This window comes from Oncorhynchus keta, unplaced genomic scaffold (assembly GCF_023373465.1).
Source record: "Oncorhynchus keta strain PuntledgeMale-10-30-2019 unplaced genomic scaffold, Oket_V2 Un_scaffold_13320_pilon_pilon, whole genome shotgun sequence".
In the NCBI taxonomy this organism is placed as follows: domain Eukaryota; kingdom Metazoa; phylum Chordata; class Actinopteri; order Salmoniformes; family Salmonidae; genus Oncorhynchus; species Oncorhynchus keta.
In genome coordinates this window covers 123,954-145,920 of record NW_026290771.1, presented here as the reverse complement: position 1 = coordinate 145,920, position 21,967 = coordinate 123,954, and the positions used below count along the sequence as shown (strand labels likewise).

The window sequence follows — 21,967 nt, the reverse complement described above, 5'->3', positions numbered from 1 at the left end:
TAGATTCTTTCCTGATCTTTCTGAGAGGAGAAATCGTCTGAAAGCTGGCTATGAGGACGTCTTGAAGGCGCATCGGCATCTTGGTTTTGCTTGCCCGCACGGTTCTGCAGCTTGAATGAGTAGGTGGAGAGAGCAGACAACCACCTGTGGCTTGTGGTGTCTAGTTTGGCAGAAGTCTAGATGTATGTCAGTGGATTAGGATCAGTTACGACTGTGAATTCCTTCCCATACAGATAGTCACTGTACTTTTCTGTAACTGCCCATTTTTAAGTGCTAGGAATTCCAGCTTGTGGGCTGGATACTTCCATTCACTAGAGGTCAATCCTCTGCTAGCAAACGCTATTGCTGTCTTCTGCCCATCTTGTTCCTGATATAGAGCAGCACCCAAACCCAAAGTACTTGCATCTGTGTGTAGGATCTAGGGGAGCTTGGGGTTGGCAAAGCCCAGGACAGGGGCTGAGGTGAGCTTTTCAATGACTGTGTCAAATGCCTGCTCACAGATGGGTGTCCATCGGTTTTCAAATGGCTCCTTGAGGTGTGATACTCACTACTTGTCTCTTTCTTCCTGTTCCCCTTGTGTAGTGGGGGATATCCAGAGGTAAGGTTGTTTAAAGGCTTGACAATACTAGAGTAGTCCTGGATGAACCTCTGGTAATAACCAGAGAACCCAAGGAATGACCGCAGCTCTTGGAGGGTGTTTGTATATGGCCAGGTTTTTAGCCTTTCAATCTTTTCAGGGTCAGTTTCAACTCCATTCTCTGACCCGACATGGCCTAGATACTGCACAGATACAGCCCGTACTCCCTGAGATGTTGAAGAACTTTAAACAGCCTGCTTTTGTGTTCTTCAAGGGACTCTGAGAAAATGATTACGTCAATGAAAACAAGAACCTCGTTCAGGTTAATGTCACCTATACAGCGCTCCATTAGCCATCAAAATGGGCTTGGTGCATTTGTGATCCCTTGTGGCATACCATTGAACTCCCAAAACCTTAATGGGCACACAAACGCTGTCTTTTGTTTGTCCGACGACTCCATTTCAATTTGATAGTATCCTGATTTTAGATCAAGAACAGAGAACAGAGAACCACTTAGAACCAGTTAGGGCAGAGAAAGTCTCCTCCAGGTTTGGAAAGGTGTATGCATCCTTGGTGGTTTGCAGATTGAGTTTGTGGTAATCAATGGACCTTATATCACTGTTCTTCTTCTCATAACCACAATTGGAGATGAGAAGGGATACTCTGATTCACATATAACATGATTCACACATAACTCCTGAATCTAGCAGCTCTTGCAGATGTTTGTGGACTGCATCGATATCTTGTGGGTGAATGGGTCTTGCACTCTCTGCTTGAAGGGGGTCTCATCATGAAGCGTGATGTATTGCTTTACTTTGCTAGTGTGGCCAAAATTGAGATCATTATGAGAAAACACCTCAGGCATTGAGTTCAGTTTATGTTCAGTAATTTTGTAATCAATGTTCATAAATTCCAATTATCTTTATCTGTCTGATACCCAGAGGTTGTAAAGTTCTGGTCTTAAATAAAACAGACAGAATTCCCAGCTCACAATTGATCAGATACAAGTTTTTTTGCGAGAGCTCTCCCATGCATACACAAATACGTTCCTTTTATAACATGCTAACCTACGCACATACATACACACCAACATAGGAATATTCTCATGAGTCTCACCATAGTTTATAACCACTCAGCCGACAGTTCCAGTCTCCCCTAGATACTAGAGCTCTGGAGGGGCTCTCCCTGTCCTATCTTATCTCTCCAGATTTACAGACAGTTCTGTTCAAACATAGGTTAATGCTCGTCTTCATTCTCTTTCTACACCCACATACATTCCTTTCTTCCTAGATCTATGCTACATAACTCCTTCCTAATGAACAACCATTATTTAACACTAATAGAAAGACAGGGTAGAATTCTGTTTGTTATAATTCTACGTTAAATGTATACATCATTTAGTCATTATTCATAAAAAATCCCTTAACAGTTTATTTGTGATTTGTTCTCTCCAATCAGCAGACAGAGGAGAACCTTCAAAGATGAAGCTTAAGCTGGAGGTTTCAGCTTGCTCTTTCAGTTTGTCTGTAGACTCAGATGTAGAAACAGTGTGTTTCTTTACCCACTGGATGGCATTTCTCAGAACAACAGTTAACTTGCAGTTTTGCCTCGTAGGATGGGTGATCAACTTCCTGGACACCATAATCCCTCCAGGCAAGGAGGACATCGGAGGCTCGATGAGGGCCCATTTCTCACAGTGGGACTGACCCCTGGAAACAACTGTCTGATTTGCAGGAACCACCTCTGCATTCCACCCTGAAGTCTCACCAATCCTAGGTTATTGTTGACTGCTTTTTCACCTCTGAGCTCAAGGATTTTTAACACTGCTCGGTAGCCATGAAGTAACGGCTGGTGATTGTCGCATTTCAGCTGAGAATAATCAGAGTAGAGAATGTCAAGGGTGTTGATGCCAATCAGCACCTGTTCTTAAGCACGGAGATTAGGTATGACCAATGCTGAGGTTTGGACTTCAATGTCAGTCCCTACAAATTATTTTGGGAAAGTTATGGTGATCTCTACATAGCCCAGGCAAGGAACTTCCTGCCCATTAGCACCCTCTTCTTCCAGTAGACTATTCAACGGGTTAATTGCTTGGCTTGATATATGTTTCTCATAGAATGACAGGGGACCGTGCTAACTTGTGAACCTGTGTCCAAGAGACAGTTTGTTTCCTTTCCAGCAATAGTAACTTGTGCTGTGCTCTTGGTACCAACTAACCCTTTGGGAATTTTGACTGTGTCCTCATTAGCGCGGACGCGTTCTGGTTACATCCGGTTTGGTTTCCTATGCTCCTGTTAGTCCCTCAACAGGAGCTGGCCTCAGTTTAACTGTTCGGTCTCTGAAGAGGAATTTTGTGCTGCCCACTGGAGCTGTCTTTCTCTAAGTTGTTTATCTTTAGCTGCAACAAATGAGGGGTTGGATTCACCTTCACAGGTTGCTGTGATGTGGCCATCTTCACTGCACTGAAAGCAACACCAAGGCCGGGGCTCGCTGTTAGGCTTGTGGCTTGAACTTGGCTGCTTCACAGGCTTCCCGTTATTTTGTTTTGTGTTGGCTTCACTAGGAGCTAGTAGGTCTTTGATGGTCTTTTGGGGGGGTTTGATTTTGTGTCTTGAGGTTTGTGAGCTGACTTTTGACTGTTTTTGTAAATGCTCAGTTTCACTGGTATCCTCAGAGGAAGGACTAAGACATGCTTGCTGCAGGTGGGACATTACACAATGCTTGGAGGCACCAGAGAGAGAGGCTTAGCAGCACCAAGGTGTTGTTACTTTTGCTTCATGCTTATCCTCTTCAATGCGAAGGAGGAGCAACAATTCTGCAAATGAAGGTGGTTTGCTTTTCTTCTGTTCCAGCTGGAGGTCCGTTATCAGAGCGTTGTCCCAGCAACCTCGGCAGAACTACCTCAGAAGATGACGATCGAGTTCATCAGCTGGAACACCGCCTCTTTTCATGGCCGTGCTCAGGGTAACCTGTAACCTTTGCAAGCAGCTGGACGGCTTCTCACCGTTGTTTTGCAGGGTGTCCATGAATTTGGCAAATAGCTCGTCTCCATCTTCAACTGTGCCATAAGCGGAGTCTAACAGCTGAAGGTAATCAGTGGCTGATGCTTGAGGACTCAAATGCTTTGGAAGGTCTGCAGCTGGTGGTATGACATATTTTTATGACGTCTTATTCTGGTCGCAAACTGGTTGAAAAAGGACGTTTATTTTATGTATTTTTACTGAACAGAGTATGACATATTTTTCTGACCACCATATGACCAGTTGGTCATAATTGTGACCACAATATTATGTGCTATATTATGTATCCTACTGGTCATAGTTAAGACCTCATCATAACCTGGTAATAACAACCTGTCTACAGCTTATTAGTAATACTTGCTAGCTATCTGGCCATCGAGAATCATAACAACACCCGGGCTTCTGCCCCATTGAATCGCACTCATCGTTTTCTTGAGTTTGTCAGCTAACTCATCTATAGGCCTAAGCAGGAAACTACAATTGGCAAGTGAGCGCATGACCCACTCTTCCACCACGATTTCCCTTCTACCCACTCCTTCCTCCTCCTCTCATCCATGCTGGACCAGAACCCTCCAGGGGGAAAGACGTATAGTGGCGTAACCACTGCAATCAGTGACCTTTGGGTTTACTAGGCCTATTTGCACACCTGGATATAGCATTGACCTGGATACATGGATATAGTATTGAGCTGAATATAGCATTGACACCAACACAAACTGTAAACAATAGCGCCTGACTGCACGGCATTGCATTAGCCTATGTAGATATAGCCAGTTAGCCACATGCTAACTCATCCTGCACATTTAATTAAACAGTCTCGTGTTTGCTCAGTCGGAGACCGTGCAGCAATTGTGTGTTATGTCACCCAGTGTTCGGAAAGGCTTGGAGGTTGTGCAGAGGACCGCTCTTATTGGTCCGTTTTAGTCCAGGTTCATAGTGGACACTAACTCATTAACAGTTAAGCTATGCTAGCTCAGTACTAGTAAGACATTTTACGTAGACATTTAGAGCACTCTTATCCAGAGTTACTTACCTGAGCAATTAGGGTTGTGCCTGGCTCAAGGGCACATCAACAGATTTTTCACCTAGTCAGTTTGGGAATTAAAACCAGTGACCTTCCTTCCGGTCACTAGCCCAACACTCTAATCAGCTAGGCTACCTGTTACCATACCACAGATGCATATAATGTATGCCACTTTGTAATGTTTTTCCAGTGACTGACAGGATAATGAGTATATAGTCTTCATTGTAATTTCCTGTAGTCCTTGCTAATGTTGAACCCACAATCTTAGTGATGCCAACATTACCAACTGAGATACAGGACCTAGTTGTAGCTGACTGTCCCTGTCAGTTTACCTATCACAAAACCAAATCCGTAAAAAGGTTGTTATGTCACCATCAGTCCATGCATTTCTTTTTAAAATGTATTATAAGTAGTATAAAGCAGAACCTGACTATGGTGTTTCCAGATTAACATTTTGAACATTATGTGATGATGATGCAACAGTGCAAATGGGTTTATGTTGCTCGAGTGACAAAATGGCTCAGTTGCCCTTACTATTTAAAAATGAAAGCTTTAACAATTTTACAGGAAACAGTTACAGTCATCAAGTCACAAATATTATTCCACCTCTGGTTATTATGCCAAGTAAACGTTAACAACAAACCAAAAATAATAATAAAATTAGGACTTTAGATTCTAAATGTATTTTAAAGTTATTTAAAATAAATCATTCTTCTCATCTAAAGTTATTTGCTTAGCTAACGTTTTGTCTCTCTTACGGGTGCCCCATAGAGATAGATAGAGGACTCTGATTTTAGCATAGCCAATTCCATTGAGGACTTTCACTATTTTGAAGTAGTCAACTGGGTGGGAATACATATTGGTTAAGGAATTGAGGATCCTATAATTCCATCTAGATCATTAGGATGTAGCCAATGAATTATACTTTTGATGAAACATTCAACAACTGCAGGTCACAGTAAACCCGGCAACATTGGCTTTATAGCTGTTCAAACAACACTCTAGGTGGCAGTATGCACCTTTTCAGTTTGTTTTCCAACTCAGAGAAATAGTAGAAGAAAATTGACTACTTCAAAATGGAGATGGCCTAAATGGCACTGCCCGTGCTCCGAGAGGAAGAGGAAGAGAGGCCCAACTCTGAGAAAAATCTGTCTCCCTCCAGCAGGTGGCGTTTTTTTTGTTGTTTTGCCCATCAAGCAAGGTATTTTTGTATGGAGGTCAATGACAATGAGTGTCAAATTTATTGAGAATGAATGGATTATTTGCTACGTGAGGTTAATTTGATCTAATAGAAGTTTTATAATGCATAAGTTGTTACGGGTGTACTGATATAAGTATGACACCTGACATCACGGCAACTTTGAGAAAAAAAAACACTTTAAATAGGAGTTGTCTCGAGATGGCTGTGCATATTCATGGCATGAGGCTAGTAGCATAGCATCTCTCTCTATTGAATACAGGCAGCTGATGTCAACAACCCTCATTGAATATTTAGAAAATTATTACAATAATGAAATATATTTACCAATCCAAAGAAAGGGATCCCATTGTTAGGGCGGAGAGACATACATTGTCAGTATACCGATAATATTTTCAGTGCTCTCACAGATGCCATAATGGGACAGATACTGTACAATGATGCGATGACTATATAAGTCTATGGTTGCCACTGGTTGATGATGTAAATTGTAGGCGCCAGTCAATTCGCATCGACCGGGATGGCGACGAATCAACCAAAGCAAGGAAGTGAGAACGATGATTGCTCTTTTCTCCCTTTGGTTCATGACATTATAAAATGGTAAGTCTTTAATTTGACATGTATTTCCATAGTGTGTTTATTACCTGGGAGAGTTTATGCATATATTTGTCCTGGTTTCGTAGAACGTGTTATGACGCTAACGTTAGCCAGTTTGCTAGTTGCAGTTCAATAGTCTAATCTTGAGAAGCAGCAACAATTTGGTTAAATTATGTTTAAGTGTTTTGTAAAAAATAATATGCTTTAACCAACGTGTACTTATTTGTCCATCTATGTCGAAAGCATGGACAAAGATAGTCAAGATGTCCATCAAGAACTGGTCAAGTTTAAGACAAGGATTCAGGAAGCGCGCGAGCAGATCGGAGCCATGCCCGGAATTGACATGAGCCTGTCGGAGCAGCGGCATGAACTAGAGACGCTGCGGGAGCAAGTCCGCACCAAGAATCAGTTACTGCAGAAATACAAGAGTTTGTGTATGTTTGAGGTTCCCAAAGCGTCGTGAGGAATATTTGACAGTACTAAAGAAACTAACTGAATTCAGGAGACACTTGGAGAGGAACACACATGTACTGAAAATTATATATTTTTATAATTTAGAGGACTGAGAAAATAACCATCCATTTGAAATCGTGAGAAATTGTCTTGTTTATATGGATTATTTTGGGGGATTCCATCTCTTGGCTCCGTGTTCTCATTTGCCTTTCCAACCTAACAACTCATGCACTATAACTTGAACTCATCCCGTGTGTCAAAACCACCAGAAAACATTTTATTTCACTATAACACTACCTTCAGGCTTTATCTTGTTGTATTGTAAACTGTGCCATTTTTACTTTGTAAAAAATGTATTATCCATACTGAATTATAATGCCCTCTCAAGTTTGTATATGCAGTGAATGATTATTTGATGTAATGGTTTTGTTGGTGTGCTATTCAGATTGCGTGCTGCATATTTTCAATGCAGTAGGCCTAAAATTAAACCTTTGTTTTAATTCCTTGTGACTTGTCTTTACTCAGTTTCTTAGTAAGATTGTAGCATCGGCCACCTTAAGTGCGCTGTTATTTTTCATGAATTACATGTTATAAGCTTGTTGGCCTAAATGGAAACATCAATCTGCTAGCTACCATATGCCTAACTCTTCTCGGGAAAGTGTGTATTTCATAAATGAGGTACAGGCTACTTGTTTAGCTAATGGTATAAGTGCCCTTTAGTATGTAATTCATAAATGAGGTACAGGCTACTTGTTTAGCTAATGGTATAAGTGCCCTTTAGTATGTAATTCATAAATGAGGTACAGGCTACTTGTTTAGCTAATGGTATAAGTGCCCTTTAGTATGTAATTCATGAGGTACAGGCTACTTGTTTAGCTAGTGGTATAAGTGCCCTTTAGTATGTAATTCATGAGGTACAGGCTACTTGTTTAGCTAGTGGTATAAGTGCCCTTTAGTATGTAATTCATGAGGTACAGGCTACTTGTTTAGCTAGTGGTATAAGTGCCCTTTAGTATGTAATTCATGAGGTACAGGCTACTTGTTTAGCTAGTGGTATAAGTGCCCTTTAGTATGTAATTCATGAGGTACAGGCTACTTGTTTAGCTAGTGGTATAAGTGCCCTTTAGTATGTAATTCCATGAGGTACAGGCTACTGTAATTAGCTAGTTATAAGTGCCCTTTAGTATGTAATTCATGAGGTACAGGCTAATATGGATCATTTTATTTTCTCCAATGTTCAAAAGGATGACAGACATGGGGATGGATATACGTTTCAAATGGATCATTTTATTTTCTCCATGTTTCTTTTTTGTAAAAAGTAAACGATGACATAAGAATAAGCATTCATATGCAATTAACATTCAAGTTCAGTTCCGTGTGAAAAAATAAAATGTAAACAAATGCCACCCCACAAGTGTAGGCTACATTCTCCAGTCATTTTACAGCATGTAGCTATAGTAACAAGAACACTATAGGTTCTCTGAAGCCATATCACATTTGATCACCCTGACTCCACAGAGAAATATCTGACAATGACCATGCCTTCTCGCGTGGTTTGGGACAAACACCCCTGGCTGTCACTGCGTCTTGGCGTGCTTCCTTATCCCAGACTCAGCACACTGGCATGAAGCCTGACGGGTATCATCTCCATCGCTGTATAGAACATCTCGTAACATGTCTCCATGTGCATTGTCAAGTGAGTCCTTAGCAGATGGTACACCTGTCTTTCTCTTTTCCCTGGCTGCAGCCAGTAGCTTTTTCTTTGATATACGTTAAGTCACTTTGCACGCTTGGTCGGCGCGCAAACGGTGCCACAATCCCGTATGCCTCGCCGTCTTTGAATTTCTTATTTCTGAAAGATTTTCTTCTGCTGTTTTGCAGTACTTCGCAAAACTGTAAGGACACTTTGCGGTGAGAGTCCGGGCTCATCTCGTTGGGCAGTTTAGCCATGGTAAAAAGAGTCTGAAACATCTGTTCGACATTAGTGTTCCGTTTTGCAGAGATCTCATAGTAGGCACACTGTTCATCACCAGCCACCAGCTTCTCAATCTCCTCATTCTGAACCTCCCGGTTAAACTCCCGGTCACACTTGTTCCCGCAGATAACTATTGGGACATCTACGTTCTCCTTGGTTTTGTTTTTCAGGCAGGACTTGGTTTCGTAAATTTGACGCTTCAGGCGCTGGACCTCTTGGAAGGAGTCTCTGTTATCCAGACTAAACACCAAGATAAAAACATCACCTACGAAGAGAGAAATGGAAGGAACATTAATATCACAGCTCAAAAGTCAATGTACTTTCCATAATGCACAGCACAAGTTTTGCGTTACGCATAAGCATGCATTTTAGTGAAGCTAAATTTCAATATTATTCTCATTGAAAGTGATTCGCAGAATGAAGCTTAATATTCGGATTCAGTTTTGCATAAAGACATTTGTCTGTTTCATTCGTTCACAGTTAAGCTTACCAGTAAGGATAGAGAGTCTCCTCATAGCGGGGAAGGGATGGTTTCCAGAGGTGTCCAGAATGTCCAACTGGTACGCATCTCCCCGAATGCTGTATAATTTCCTATGAAAGTCCTCGATTGTTGGCGTGTACTGGTCGTCGACTTTTTTATTCAGAAACCGAGAGATGATGGCCGTCTTGCCAACTTTTGTGGATCCTAGAATCACCATCCTGTGGCAGTTTTTGGCCGGGATGTTAAACTCGTTCTCGGAAGGAGATATATTTTTAATCATAATTGCGAGCTTTGCGCACCGACAAATGTCTTTGGTAGGAGAGCGAGATGCTGAATGAAAGCTCTACTTGCTTTTGGGGGATCCTGCCTCTTTGTAAGCGCTGCTACTTTGCTGAGTTTGAAGCGAGCGGAACTGGGTATATATAGGCGATGCCGACCACACTCCTCCCCGGTGCGTCATGCAATTACGCATTGGTCTGAGGGGAGAATGCATAGATCGTATGAGAGAGAGTCTGTAGTTATGACTTTGCGCCTGTTTATACGTGAGTCTGTATCTGAGCGGACAGAGTAAAGTATATAAATCATTTTGATAAATAAATGGGTTTAAAAACCCTGTGTAAAGTATGCGTAAAATGCAACCGTGTACTCTTTCACTTAACACCAATTTCGCAGAAACTGTTAATGAGTTAAACTTCTGCAGATATATATATTTTTTACTGACAATTCATCATAGTGCAGTGTTTTATAAAAAAAACTGAAAATATATGAATGCATAAAGTGTAGGTAACCTCTTTTGGTGACGGCTTAACACATAACCATGTTTACATCCACCATGCATTACAAGGATTTGCATTCAAGTAAAACACAATAAACAGGACACATACTCAAGAACATAGTGTTATTAATTTGGTGATTATGGTAATGTTGATCACTCTGTGTGCAAATAATAATATAAATAAATATTACGCAACATTTGTAATTAATTTTCATGTTTCATGTCAACATGTTTCACTGCCAATAAGAAATTAACATCCTTCGCACATTTTCTGTTTCACGAGACGTTCCGTTTCTTGTACCCTGTCCTGAAAACCGTCAGCTGAGCTCGCGCAGCCCAGTGAGCCTCGTATTTCGGGCACATACTTTCTGTGTGGACCGGACGAGGGCGCTACAGTATGGACATTATAGAGGTATAGACATTTTTATGGAAATTATAGAAGAAAAATACATTCGGCTAACTATTAAAAAGTTGTTGTCCCTGCAGTTGAAGAAATCTCAGGCCTACCAAGGTAATAAGCAAATTATGGTAGGCACAGTTGAACTGACCAAGCTACCAATTATGCATTTATTTATTTTACTTTATTTTAACAGGGAGTCCCATTGAAGACAAAATATTTCACATGTGTTTGATAGACTTGAATGCAGAGAAGCTACATATGAATTGTAAGTAGGCCTACTCAAATGAGATTACAATCAATCAAGTTATAGCTTGCCATAGTGAGCCTACTGAACATAAAACTATCTTTCTCCACACCTTAGAGTAAATCAAGGTAATTATTTTTGTCTACATTCTCAAAACAAAAGTGAAAGCGCTCTTGTTCTCTCAATCATCCCCCTCTCTCTGTATATATTCTCTCTTTAGCTCTCGTCCATTCTCTCAAACCGTAGGCTGTGTTTACTAATGGATGTAAATATGTGTGGATTTATGCTCCAATCATACATTTATTTATACATATAAATGTATAGGAAGACCACTTCTTTTAGAAAACATTTATACAAACCTAATTGAACTAAATCATATAATCTAAGTGCTCTCCTTGTAGAAAAATATTTGTTCAGAAAAACTAAATAATATGATTAAAGTGCTCTTCTTTTAGAATAGAACAATATATTCTGATGAGCCTAATCTAACTATAATTTAAGTGCACTTCTTTTAGGAAAGTATTTGTTCAGGGAAACATAATTAAACTTGAATACTTGACAATGAGTACCATTAGTTTATAATGTTTTCAAGGCTCAGTGAGAAGTTTATTCAGTTCACAGACTATAACAGTTGTGAGTCTTATCCACGAAATTGGTCAATTGTGGGTAGTGATTTCACCAAATGTTAAAAATTCTGTCAAGAAGAGCTGCCATACATGTTCAATGTAATAAAAACATGTTTTCCCATATCAAATTAAAAAAGGACTATAGTAAGTGCATATTTAGTGCCAAATAAAGTAAGGTTTGACCATAACAGGGTTGTTAATTCAGTCATAAATTCCCTTGTGACGGGGAATGGAAGCTTGTTGTGTGCAAGAGGCAATTGAGTCTTCACTAAGCCCCGCCCCAGAATTTTGGGCAACCAGTCGCAGCGCTCGTATGGATAGCGACAGTCCTCGAGTCCGACACATAGGACAAGCTCACCTTTACATCGCATAAAAGCAAGGGAGGGCTATAGCAAAAACGTAGTGTTTTCCTTAAAACATGTATTTTTAAATGGCTAAATATTTTAACCATAGACCAGGATTAATTGCTACTGTGATTCCTGAAATGCATGCTTTGACTGCATGCCGACTGTGAATTTAGAGCCATTCAGCGGCTAGCTACACTACAAACATAATTAATTACCAGATTCCCGTGAAGTAATTTTAATGACAGTCCTCCACAACATACTCAGGAGGTTCCTGATTAGCAAGGGGTAGTCTGTCTTTAATTTCATTGTGTATTAAAAACACAGTTTGAAATCATTGTGAGGGGATTTCGCCAGTGGTTGAATGTCAATTGAATGCAAGCTTATTTTATTTATTTATTGTTTAAACATGTCTATAATAATAATAATAATATATGCCATTTAGCAGACGCTTTTATCCAAAGCGACTTACCCTGTCTATCTATGGGTAACAGGCAGGGGTGTCATGTACCCATTTATTTAGAGGTGGGAACTAAGCAGGTGAGAATGGAGGAGGAGTAGTCCAGAGGGGGTCTGTGCCCTCCTCCCCACTTCTGGAAATTTGAGAATTTCACATTTTTTAACACCTGAAACAGCCTTGCCCTGAAATCTAGAGCCATAATCATAAAAAAGGTATATTTATATGCAGAGGCTGTCTAAGCATACCTCAATTGTAATTTATGATACACATTGATTCTTTAATGAACTTTTATGCCTTTGGAGTTTAGTACAACTGCCACACTGGGACATATCACAACTCAACAAGGTTCTGTTTTCCTGGTCCAGTCAGTGCCCACTTCTGTAAAATACAACTGACATCTTTTTTTATAAATAGTTTTGATATAACATGGGAATATTACATTTAGTAATTAATTTAACATCAGTGGGAAAAAAGCACAAATCTGAGGGGGAACGTGACATTGTGCCTACAATTGTCATGAAGCCATTGGTAACAAGGTTGACGTGTTGTGCTCGACACACTCAGTTTTCCACCACTAAACACCACAAAATGACCAAAATAGTAGAACCAGCTCACCTGCTTTTATGCTATGATTTTACTATTAGATGTTCAATGTTTCTTTACAAAAAATATTTGAAAAGTTATAGTTTCACCATAGTTAAATTCACATAATAGGGCTGACTTTAAAATGAAGGACACATTTAAAAACGGGACTCATTTTGTGGAACAACCTGTGGATAGTATTTCCTTCAATTTGAAAAGGCCTTTCCAGACCAATCAAATGTTGTTGGATAACGCCATCTTAGTCTGGCACAGGAAAACAAAGCCCTCGATAATAATTGTACAGGAAGCTGGTGGTTATGAAAGCTAGTTCTCCACGTGAACTCTTTGACTCCACTCCAGTTTTTTGCATATCAAATTTGAATATAATTTTTTCCTGCAGTCTAAACAGCCAACAAGCACATGGAATCAGATATTTTCAAGCCAGGTTCAAACCAAATTAATACTTGGTTTGAAAACAGATGCAAATCTGATTCCTGGCCATGTGACTTCGGATCAAATCGGATTTATTTGCCCTCAGGTATTGTAATAGACTTGCTAAATACTCTGACAGTTTGACAGTAACATGTTTGTAACTAACTAGCTTGTTAATTGTGTACAAAAAATAGTGAATGTGTTAGTAACATCACTGGGAAACATCCATGGCAGGCGTTGTTATTGGAAAAATAGCTCATCTGATTGGTTAAAAGAAGACAAATTAGTGAGAAAAAAAATCTGAATCGGGCTGCCTGTGTACACTACCGTTCAAAGGTTAGGGGTCACTTAGAAATGTCATTGTTTTTGAAAGAAAGGCAAACATTTTGTCCATTAAAATAACATCAAATTGATCAGAAATACAGTGTAGACATTGTTAATGTTGTAAATGACTATTGTAGCTGGAAACGGCTGATTTTTCATGGAATATCTACATAGGCGTACAGAGGCCCATTATCAGCAACCTCATGTGTTCCAATGTGTTAGCTAGCTAATCCAAGTTTATAATTTTAAAAGGCTAATTGATCATTAGAAAACCCTTTTGCAATTATGTTAGCACAGCTGAAAACTGTTGTTTTGATTAAGGAACCAATAAAACTGGCCTTCTTTAGACGAGTTGAGTATCTGGAGCATCAGCATTTGTGGGTTCGATTACAGGCTCAAAATGTCCAGAAACAAAGACTTTCTTCAGAAACTTGTCAGTCTATTCTTGTTCTGAGAAATGAAGATTATTATTCCAATGAGAAATGTAAAGGGTAATTTCAGAATCTTGTGCCTGCACAATTTTATGCCACTTGATGGGAATTGGAAAGACACGTGTTGTGCGCTCTTCATGTCATGCACTCGCAGAGGAGTAAGATAAGGAGAAAGAGGTAGAATGGGTGACAATGAGACTAGAATGAAATAGATGTGGCCATGTTAAGTTGTTATATATGCCTCAGTCTAACAAACTTGTTCATTTGGATCCCCTTCAGCTGGAGCAACAACTACTCTTCCTGGGGTTCACACATAATACTATACTAACTATAATAACTATACTATAATGATCAATGCACACATAGACAGCATCAACATTATAGAGACAGCAACAACATTACAGAGACAGCAACATCATTATAGAGACAGCAACAACATTATAGAGACAGTAACAGCATTATAGAGACAGAAACAACATTATAGAGACAGCAACAACATTATAGAGACAGCAACAACATTATAGAGACAGCACAAACATTATACAGACAGCAACAACATTATAGAGACAGCAACAACATTATAGAGACAGCAACAGCATTATAGAGACAGAAACAACATTATAGAGACAGCAACAACATTATAGAGACAGCAACAACATTATAGAGACAGAAAGAGCATTATAGAGACAGCAACAACATTATAGAGACAGCAACAACATTATAGCGACAGCAACAACATTATAGAGACAGCAACAACATTATAGAGACAGCAACAACATTATAGAGACAGCAACAACATTATAGAGACAGCAACAGCATTATAGAGACAGCAACAACATTATAGAGACAGCAACAACATTATAGAGACAGAAACAACATTATAGAGACAGAAACAACATTATAGAGACAGCAACAGCATTATAGAGACAGCAACAATATTATAGAGACAGTAACAGCATTATAGAGACAGCAACAACATTATAGAGACAGAAACAACATTATAGAGACAGCAACAACATTATAGAGACAGAAACAACATTATAGAGACAGAAACAACATTATAGAGACAGAAACAACATTATAGAGACAGAAACAACATTATAGAGACAGCAACAACATTATAGAGACAGCACAAACATTATACAGACAGCAACAACATTATAGAGACAGCAACAACATTATAGAGACAGCAACAACATTATAGAGACAGAAACAGCATTATAGAGACAGCAACAACATTATAGAGACAGCAACAACATTATAGAGACAGCAACAACATTATAGAGACAGCAACAACATTATAGAGACAGCAACAACATTATAGAGACAGCAACAGCATTATAGAGACAGCAACAACATTATAGAGACAGCAACAACATTATAGAGACAGAAACAACATTATAGAGACAGAAACAACATTATAGAGACAGCAACAGCATTATAGAGACAGCAACAATATTATAGAGACAGTAACAGCATTATAGAGACAGCAACAACATTATAGAGACAGAAACAACATTATAGAGACAGCAACAACATTATAGAGACAGAAACAACATTATAGAGACAGAAACAACATTATACAGACAGAAACAACATTATAGAGACAGAAACAACATTATAGAGACAGAAACAACATTATAGAGACAGCAACAACATTATAGAGACAGAAACAACATTATAGAGACAGCAACAACATTATAGAGACAGCAACAGCATTATAGAGACAGAAACAGCATTATAGAGACAGAAACAACATTATACAGACAGCAACAGCATTATAGAGACAGAAACAACATTATAGAGACAGCAACAACATTATAGAGACAGCAACAACATTATAGAGACAGCAACAACATTATAGAGACAGAAACAACATTATAGAGACAGAAACAACATTATACAGACAGAAACAACATTATAGAGACAGAAACAACATTATAGAGACAGAAACAGCATTATAGAGACAGAAACAACATTATACAGACAGCAACAGCATTATAGAGACAGAAACAACATTATAGAGACAGCAACAACATTATAGAGACAGCAACAACATTATAGAGACAGCAACAACATTATAGAGACAGAAACAACATTATAGAGACAGAAACAACATTATACAGACAGAAACAACATCATAGAGACAGAAACAACATTATAGAGACAGCAACAACATTATAGAGACAGCAACAACATTATAGAGACAGAAACAACATTATAGAGACAGCAACAGCATTATAGAGACAGAAACAATATTATAGAGACAGTAACAGCATTATAGAGACAGAAACAACATTATAGAGACAGCAACAGCATTATAGAGACAGCAACAACATTATAGAGACAGCAACAACATTATAGAGACAGAAACAATATTATAGAGACAGTAACAGCATTATAGAGACAGAAACAACATTATAGAGACAGCAACAGCATTATAGAGACAGCAACAACATTATAGAGACAGCAACAACATTATAGAGACAGCAACAACATTATAGAGACAGCAACAGCATTATAGAGACAGCAACAACATTGTAATATATTCTGGTAGGAATTGATGGTATTTACAGTCTTACATCAGCGTATCAGTCATGTCTTTTGTAAATGAACAAATCTTTTCTTCATCCTTGAAAATGCAAGATGTTATTTTTGCATCAAAATAGTTTGACATCTACCAGACTGAAATAGTTTGTGTTGCTAATTAGCTATCGCTGAGGAGGAAGGTACATTCCCTGATTTGACATGTGTCTTTGAGTGCAACTCAGTATCATCCGCTGGGGTACAGTTGGATGCCAATTTTCCATTAATTATGCAAATCAATTCTCCCTGGAGTACTTTACTTGCTACTTGTATGCTCTTATTTTTTCTTATTTGCTTTACTGGGCTGGAATCTACAATAGCCCCATTGAGGGTTTGGAGTTGGATTCCTGATGCGTGTCTGGTGGAGCTGGTCATCCACAGTGGGGAGCATTGTTCCACACACAGCCAGGCAATAAATGTTCTTCCACATGTCTTGTTAGTGGAGATACCCCAGCCCACGAAAAAGTCTTTCTGTCTCTCTCTGTCTCTCTCTGTCTCTCTCTGTCTCTCTCTCTCTGTCTGTCTGTCTGTCTGTCTGTCTGTCTGTCTGTCTGTCTGTCTGTCTGTCTGTCTGTCTGTCTGTCTGTCTGTCTGTCTGCCTGCCTGCCTGCCTGCCTGCCTGCCTGCCTGCCTGCCTGTCTGTCTGTCTGTCTGTCTGTCTGTCTGTCTGTCTGTCTGCCTGCCTGCCTGCCTGCCTGCCTGTCTGTCTGTCTGTCTGTCTGTCTGTCTGTCTGTCTGTCTGTCTGACAGAAATTTTTACATAAGTATTCAGACCCTTTACTCAGTACTTTGTTGAAGCACCTTTGGCAGCGATTACAGCCTGAAGTCTTCTTGGGTATGAGGCTACAATCTTGGCACACCTGTATTTGAGGAGTTTCTCCCATTCTTCTCTGCATATCTTCTCAATTTTCTCTGTAGATCATCAGACCAGAGAATCTTGTTTCTCAAGGTCTGAGTGTCCTTTAGGTGCCTTTTGGCAAACTCCAAGTGGACTGTCATGTGCCTTTTACTGAGGAGTTGCTTCCGTCTGGCCACTCTACCATAAAGGCCTGATTGTTGGAGTGCTGCATAGGTGGTTGTCCTTCTGGAATGTTCTCCCATCTCCACAGAGAAACTCTGGAGCTCTGTCAGAGTGACCATCGGGTTCTTGGTCTCCTCCCTGACCAAGGCCCTTCTCGCCCGTTTGCTCATTGTGGCTGGGTGGCCAGCTCAAGAAAGTGTCTTGGTGGTTCCAAACTTCTTCAAAGAATGATGGAGGCCACTGTGTTCTTGGGGACCTTCAATGCTGCAGACATTTTTTAGTACCCTTCCCCAGATCTGTGCCTCAACACAATCCCGTCTCGGAACGCTACGGACAATTCCTTTGACCACATGGCTTGGTTTTTGCTCTGACATGCACTGTCAACTGTGGGACCCTATATAGACAGGTGTGTGCCTTTCCAATACATTGTATTTACCACAGGTGGACTCCAATTAAGTTATAGAAACATCTCAAGGATGATCAATGGAAACAGGATGCACCTGAATTCAATTTCGAGTCTCATAGCAATGGGTCTGAATACTTACCGAAATAAGGTATCTGTTTTTTTATTTTTTATAAATTTGCTAAAATATCTAAAAACCTGTTTTTTCTTTGTCGTTATGCGGTATTGTGTGTAGATTGATAAGGAAATATTTGATATAAGAATAATATTAGAATAAGGCTATAACGTAAGAAAATGAGGAAAAGTGAAGGGTTTTAATACACTCCGATTGCACTGTACAAAGGTATGTGGACAACCCTTAAAATGAGTGGATTCTGATATTTCAGCCACACCCGCTGCTGACAGATATGCACACAGCCATGCAATCTTCATAGACAAACATGGCAGTGGAATGGCCTTTCTGACGAGCTCAGTGACTTTCAACGTGGCACTGTCGTAGGTCAGTTCATCAAATTTATGCCCTGCTAGAGTTTCCCCGGTCAACTGTAAGTGCTGTTATTGTGAAATGGAGGTGTCTAGGAGTAACAACGTCTCAACCAGGAAGTGGTAGACCACACAAGCTCACAGAACGAGACCGCTGAGTGCTGAGGCGCGTAGCAGGTCTGTCATTGGTTGCAATACTCACTACCAAGTTACAAACTGCCTCTGGAAGCAACGTCAGCATGTGAACTGTTCGTCGGGAGTTCAATGAAATGGGTTTCCATGGCTGAGCAGCCGCACACAAGCCTAAGATCACCATGCACAATGCCAAGCGTCGGCTGGAGAGCTGTAAAGCTCGCCGCCATTGGACTCTGGAGTAGTGGAAATGCGTTCTCTGGAGTGATGAATCACGCTACAGCATGCAATGACATTCTAGATGCTTCTGTGCTTCCAGCATGACAATGCTCCCGTGCACAAAGCGAGGTCCATAAAAAAATGGTTTGTCGATATCAGTGTGGAAGAACTTGACTGGCCTGCATGGAGCTCTGGCATCAACCCCATCGAACACCTTTGGGATGAATTAGAATGCGGACTGTGAGCCAGCCCTAATCGCCCAACATCAGTGACCGACCTCACTAATGCTCTTGTGGCTGAAAAGCAAGTCCCCCCTGCAGCAATGTTCCAACATCTAGTGGAAAGCCTTCCCAGGAGAGTTGAGGCTGTTATAACAGCAAAAAAGGGACCAACTTCATATTAATGCCCATGATTCTGGAATGAGATGTTCGACGAGCAGGTGTCCACATACTTTTAGTCATGTAGTGTAATTCTGCAAGTTTAAAACACGGCGTTGATACAAAATGCTTGATTCACTCAAGTAAAACATTGCATTGCATTGGGTAGAGTAAGGTCACATTGCACACAATGACATTACAGATCCCAATAACTGATTTGTGCCACACAAACATGCCTTGCAGGTGATATGTCTAGCAGCATTTCCCCACATTTCTGTTTAACAGGACCTACAGGTCGACTGAGAAGACAGCTGAACTTTGCTCTTCTAGGGAGGAGCAGCTCAGCTTCTATCTGCCTACTTTGGCAAGGATCTTGCTGTTTTACTAATAACAGAGCTATGTATGCAACAAATAGATACAATTGATTTGCACCCGGAACTCTCAAAACATCGTAGAAGTGAAATAACCATGCATATCTTTCGTAATGAACATTTATATTGCACATGAATCCATAAGTAACACACAGTTTTGGTGAAACCCTGCACATGAAAAGAAGTGTAGTGAGACCACCAGACCACCACCATTGTCTGCTCATCATGGGAGTCATGACTGCATCTTTTCTTCTCTGCATCCTTCTCATCTTCCTGGGGACTGAGGTGGCTATTGACTGACAGGCCATGCTGGAGGTCACTCCCATGTACTTTCCAGACAAATAGGAATGCTTTCTCATAACTTACTTTGTTTCAATCTGATATCATGGTAATTATGCATGAAATATCTGTCTTCTACTGAGGGTTGTCGCAAGGGCCGGCTCAGAAGCAGTGTGCAAATGGGTTTTCTCGAGCCAAGGAGTTTGGGAAGTTTTGCTACCGTTTCGACTCTACTTTGAAGACAAGGAAGGAAGCACAGGCAAATCCACTTTTATTTGTGAAGGTGTGAACAGCCCCATCTGTTTTCTATGGTCACACTTCTGTTCTGTCTTGCCCCGAATCAGAAGGACATTCTCCTCTACAGGTGGAACAGGCTACGATGACATCAGCTGTTCTGACCAGGGTACCACCTTTTCTCTCTGCCAGATCTTTACTGGACACAGAGGGTACTACTATCGCAGTTTTGATTTGACATCTTGAAAGGTGATTGAATGGTTACAGATACATAAAAATATCCTTTTAATGAATTTAATCGGAATTGTCGCAATAGTATTATGGAAACAAGCTTTAAGCTACAGTACCAAACATTTAGATACATACAAAACAATGATACTCAATACATAAAGGACAAATTGTTATATCTGAAATATCTATGTGGAATTGTGGTGTTCTGTAACATCCCTCAGTGCCTCCTTGCCAATTTCTTCTTTTAATAAAAACCTGCTGCAACATCCTGTCTCAGCATGATGTCACGTTCTGACCTTAGTTCCTTTGTTATGTCTTTGTGTTAGTTTGGTCAGGGTGTGAGTTGGGGTGGGTCGTCTATGTTCTTTTTCTTTGTTGTATTTCTGTGTTTGGCCTGGTATGGTTCTCAATCAGAGGCAGCTGTCGATCGTTGTCTCTGATTGAGAATCATACTTAGGTAGCCTTTTCCCATTTTGGTTGTGGGTGATTATTTTCTGTTGGTTTTCGTCACATTACAGGACTGTTCGTTTATCGTTTTTGTTGTTTTGTTCAGTGTTCAGTTGTTTTATTAAAATAATGGACACTTACCACGCTGCCCATTGGTCCTCCTCTCTTTCTCCAGACGACAACCGTTACACATGATCACTTTATACCACTATAAAATGAACCAATTCAATAGGGTCTGGATATCATTCACTTCAAGCAGAAGCACTTATTCGTTCTACTTTTCTGCGTCTGACCTCGGGTGATAAAAATACTTTCCATTTCCTCTGAGTGTCTTAGACAGTGAGCCGAGGACACTTTGTTAATTGAGTGTCAGACAGTGAGCCGAGGACACTTTGTTCATTGAGTGTCTTAGACAGTGAGCCGAGGACACTTTGTTAATTGAGTGTCTTAGACAGTGAGCCGAGGACACTTTGTTAATTGAGTGTCTTAGACAGTGAGCCGAGGACACTTTGTTCATTGAGAATCTATTATTTTCAAACCCTATTTTGAGTGTTTGTGAACACTCTTCACTGACCCATCAAACTGAGAGAGAGTGACGTGAGTTAAGGGTAGGGTCATATTTTGAGGACCGAAGAGTCATATCGTTAATCACTGGAATCCAAGAATTGTATCATGTTCTTTTTTTTAGATTAGTTCTCTTTTTTACAGATATGGGTAAAGGGTACATTGTTTTACTTGTCTTTTTTACAGATATGGGTAAAGGGTACATTGTTTAATTTGTCTTTTTTACAGATATGGGTAAAGGGTACATTGTTTTATTTGTCTTTTTTACAGATATGGGTAAAGGGTATATTGTTTTATTTGTCTTTTTTACAGATATGGGTAAAGGGTACATTGTTTTATTTGTCTTTTTTACAGATATGGGTAAAGGGTACATTGTTTAATTTGTATTATTTTTACCAGTATTTAAATTGGCATGCTCATGTTTTATTGCTATTCACATGTCATATTTGTGTGGATAGGCCAATGGAATTTAAACTGCATTTTTATACATATTTTTCCTTTTCAACATTTGTATTTCCAATTCATTCACTCAATGTATCCTTGTGTGCCCATTTGTTTTCTTAGAGGTTCTACTATAAAAACAACCAAAATGCCCAGGTCCTGAAGGTTACCTGTCTATGTTTAGCTCTATAATTCAACTGACTCTGTAATCAGAATAAAATGACAGTAAATAGACT

The 21,967-nt window shown here is 39.9% G+C and overlaps 2 protein-coding genes across 2 annotated transcripts; one reads left to right on the top strand and one right to left on the bottom strand.

Moving 5' to 3' along the window:
- Positions 1 to 6,273: 6,273 nt before the first annotated feature.
- On the top strand, positions 6,274 to 7,369 carry LOC127927354 (mediator of RNA polymerase II transcription subunit 9-like). The gene is made up of 2 exons (XM_052513636.1): positions 6,274 to 6,419; positions 6,660 to 7,369. Exons 1-2 carry the CDS (start codon positions 6,340 to 6,342, stop codon positions 6,877 to 6,879), a joined length of 300 nt encoding a protein of 99 aa, XP_052369596.1. The 5' UTR covers positions 6,274 to 6,339; the 3' UTR covers positions 6,880 to 7,369.
- A 731-nt stretch (positions 7,370 to 8,100) lies between these two features.
- LOC118377248 (dexamethasone-induced Ras-related protein 1-like) lies at positions 8,101 to 9,738 on the bottom strand. Its single transcript, XM_052513634.1, has 2 exons — positions 9,335 to 9,738; positions 8,101 to 9,109 (listed from the first exon to the last, which is right to left on the bottom strand). The coding sequence occupies exons 1-2, from the start codon at positions 9,603 to 9,605 to the stop codon at positions 8,574 to 8,576; spliced, it is 807 nt and encodes a 268-aa protein (XP_052369594.1). The 5' UTR covers positions 9,606 to 9,738; the 3' UTR covers positions 8,101 to 8,573.
- Between the last annotated feature and the right edge of the window lie 12,229 nt (positions 9,739 to 21,967).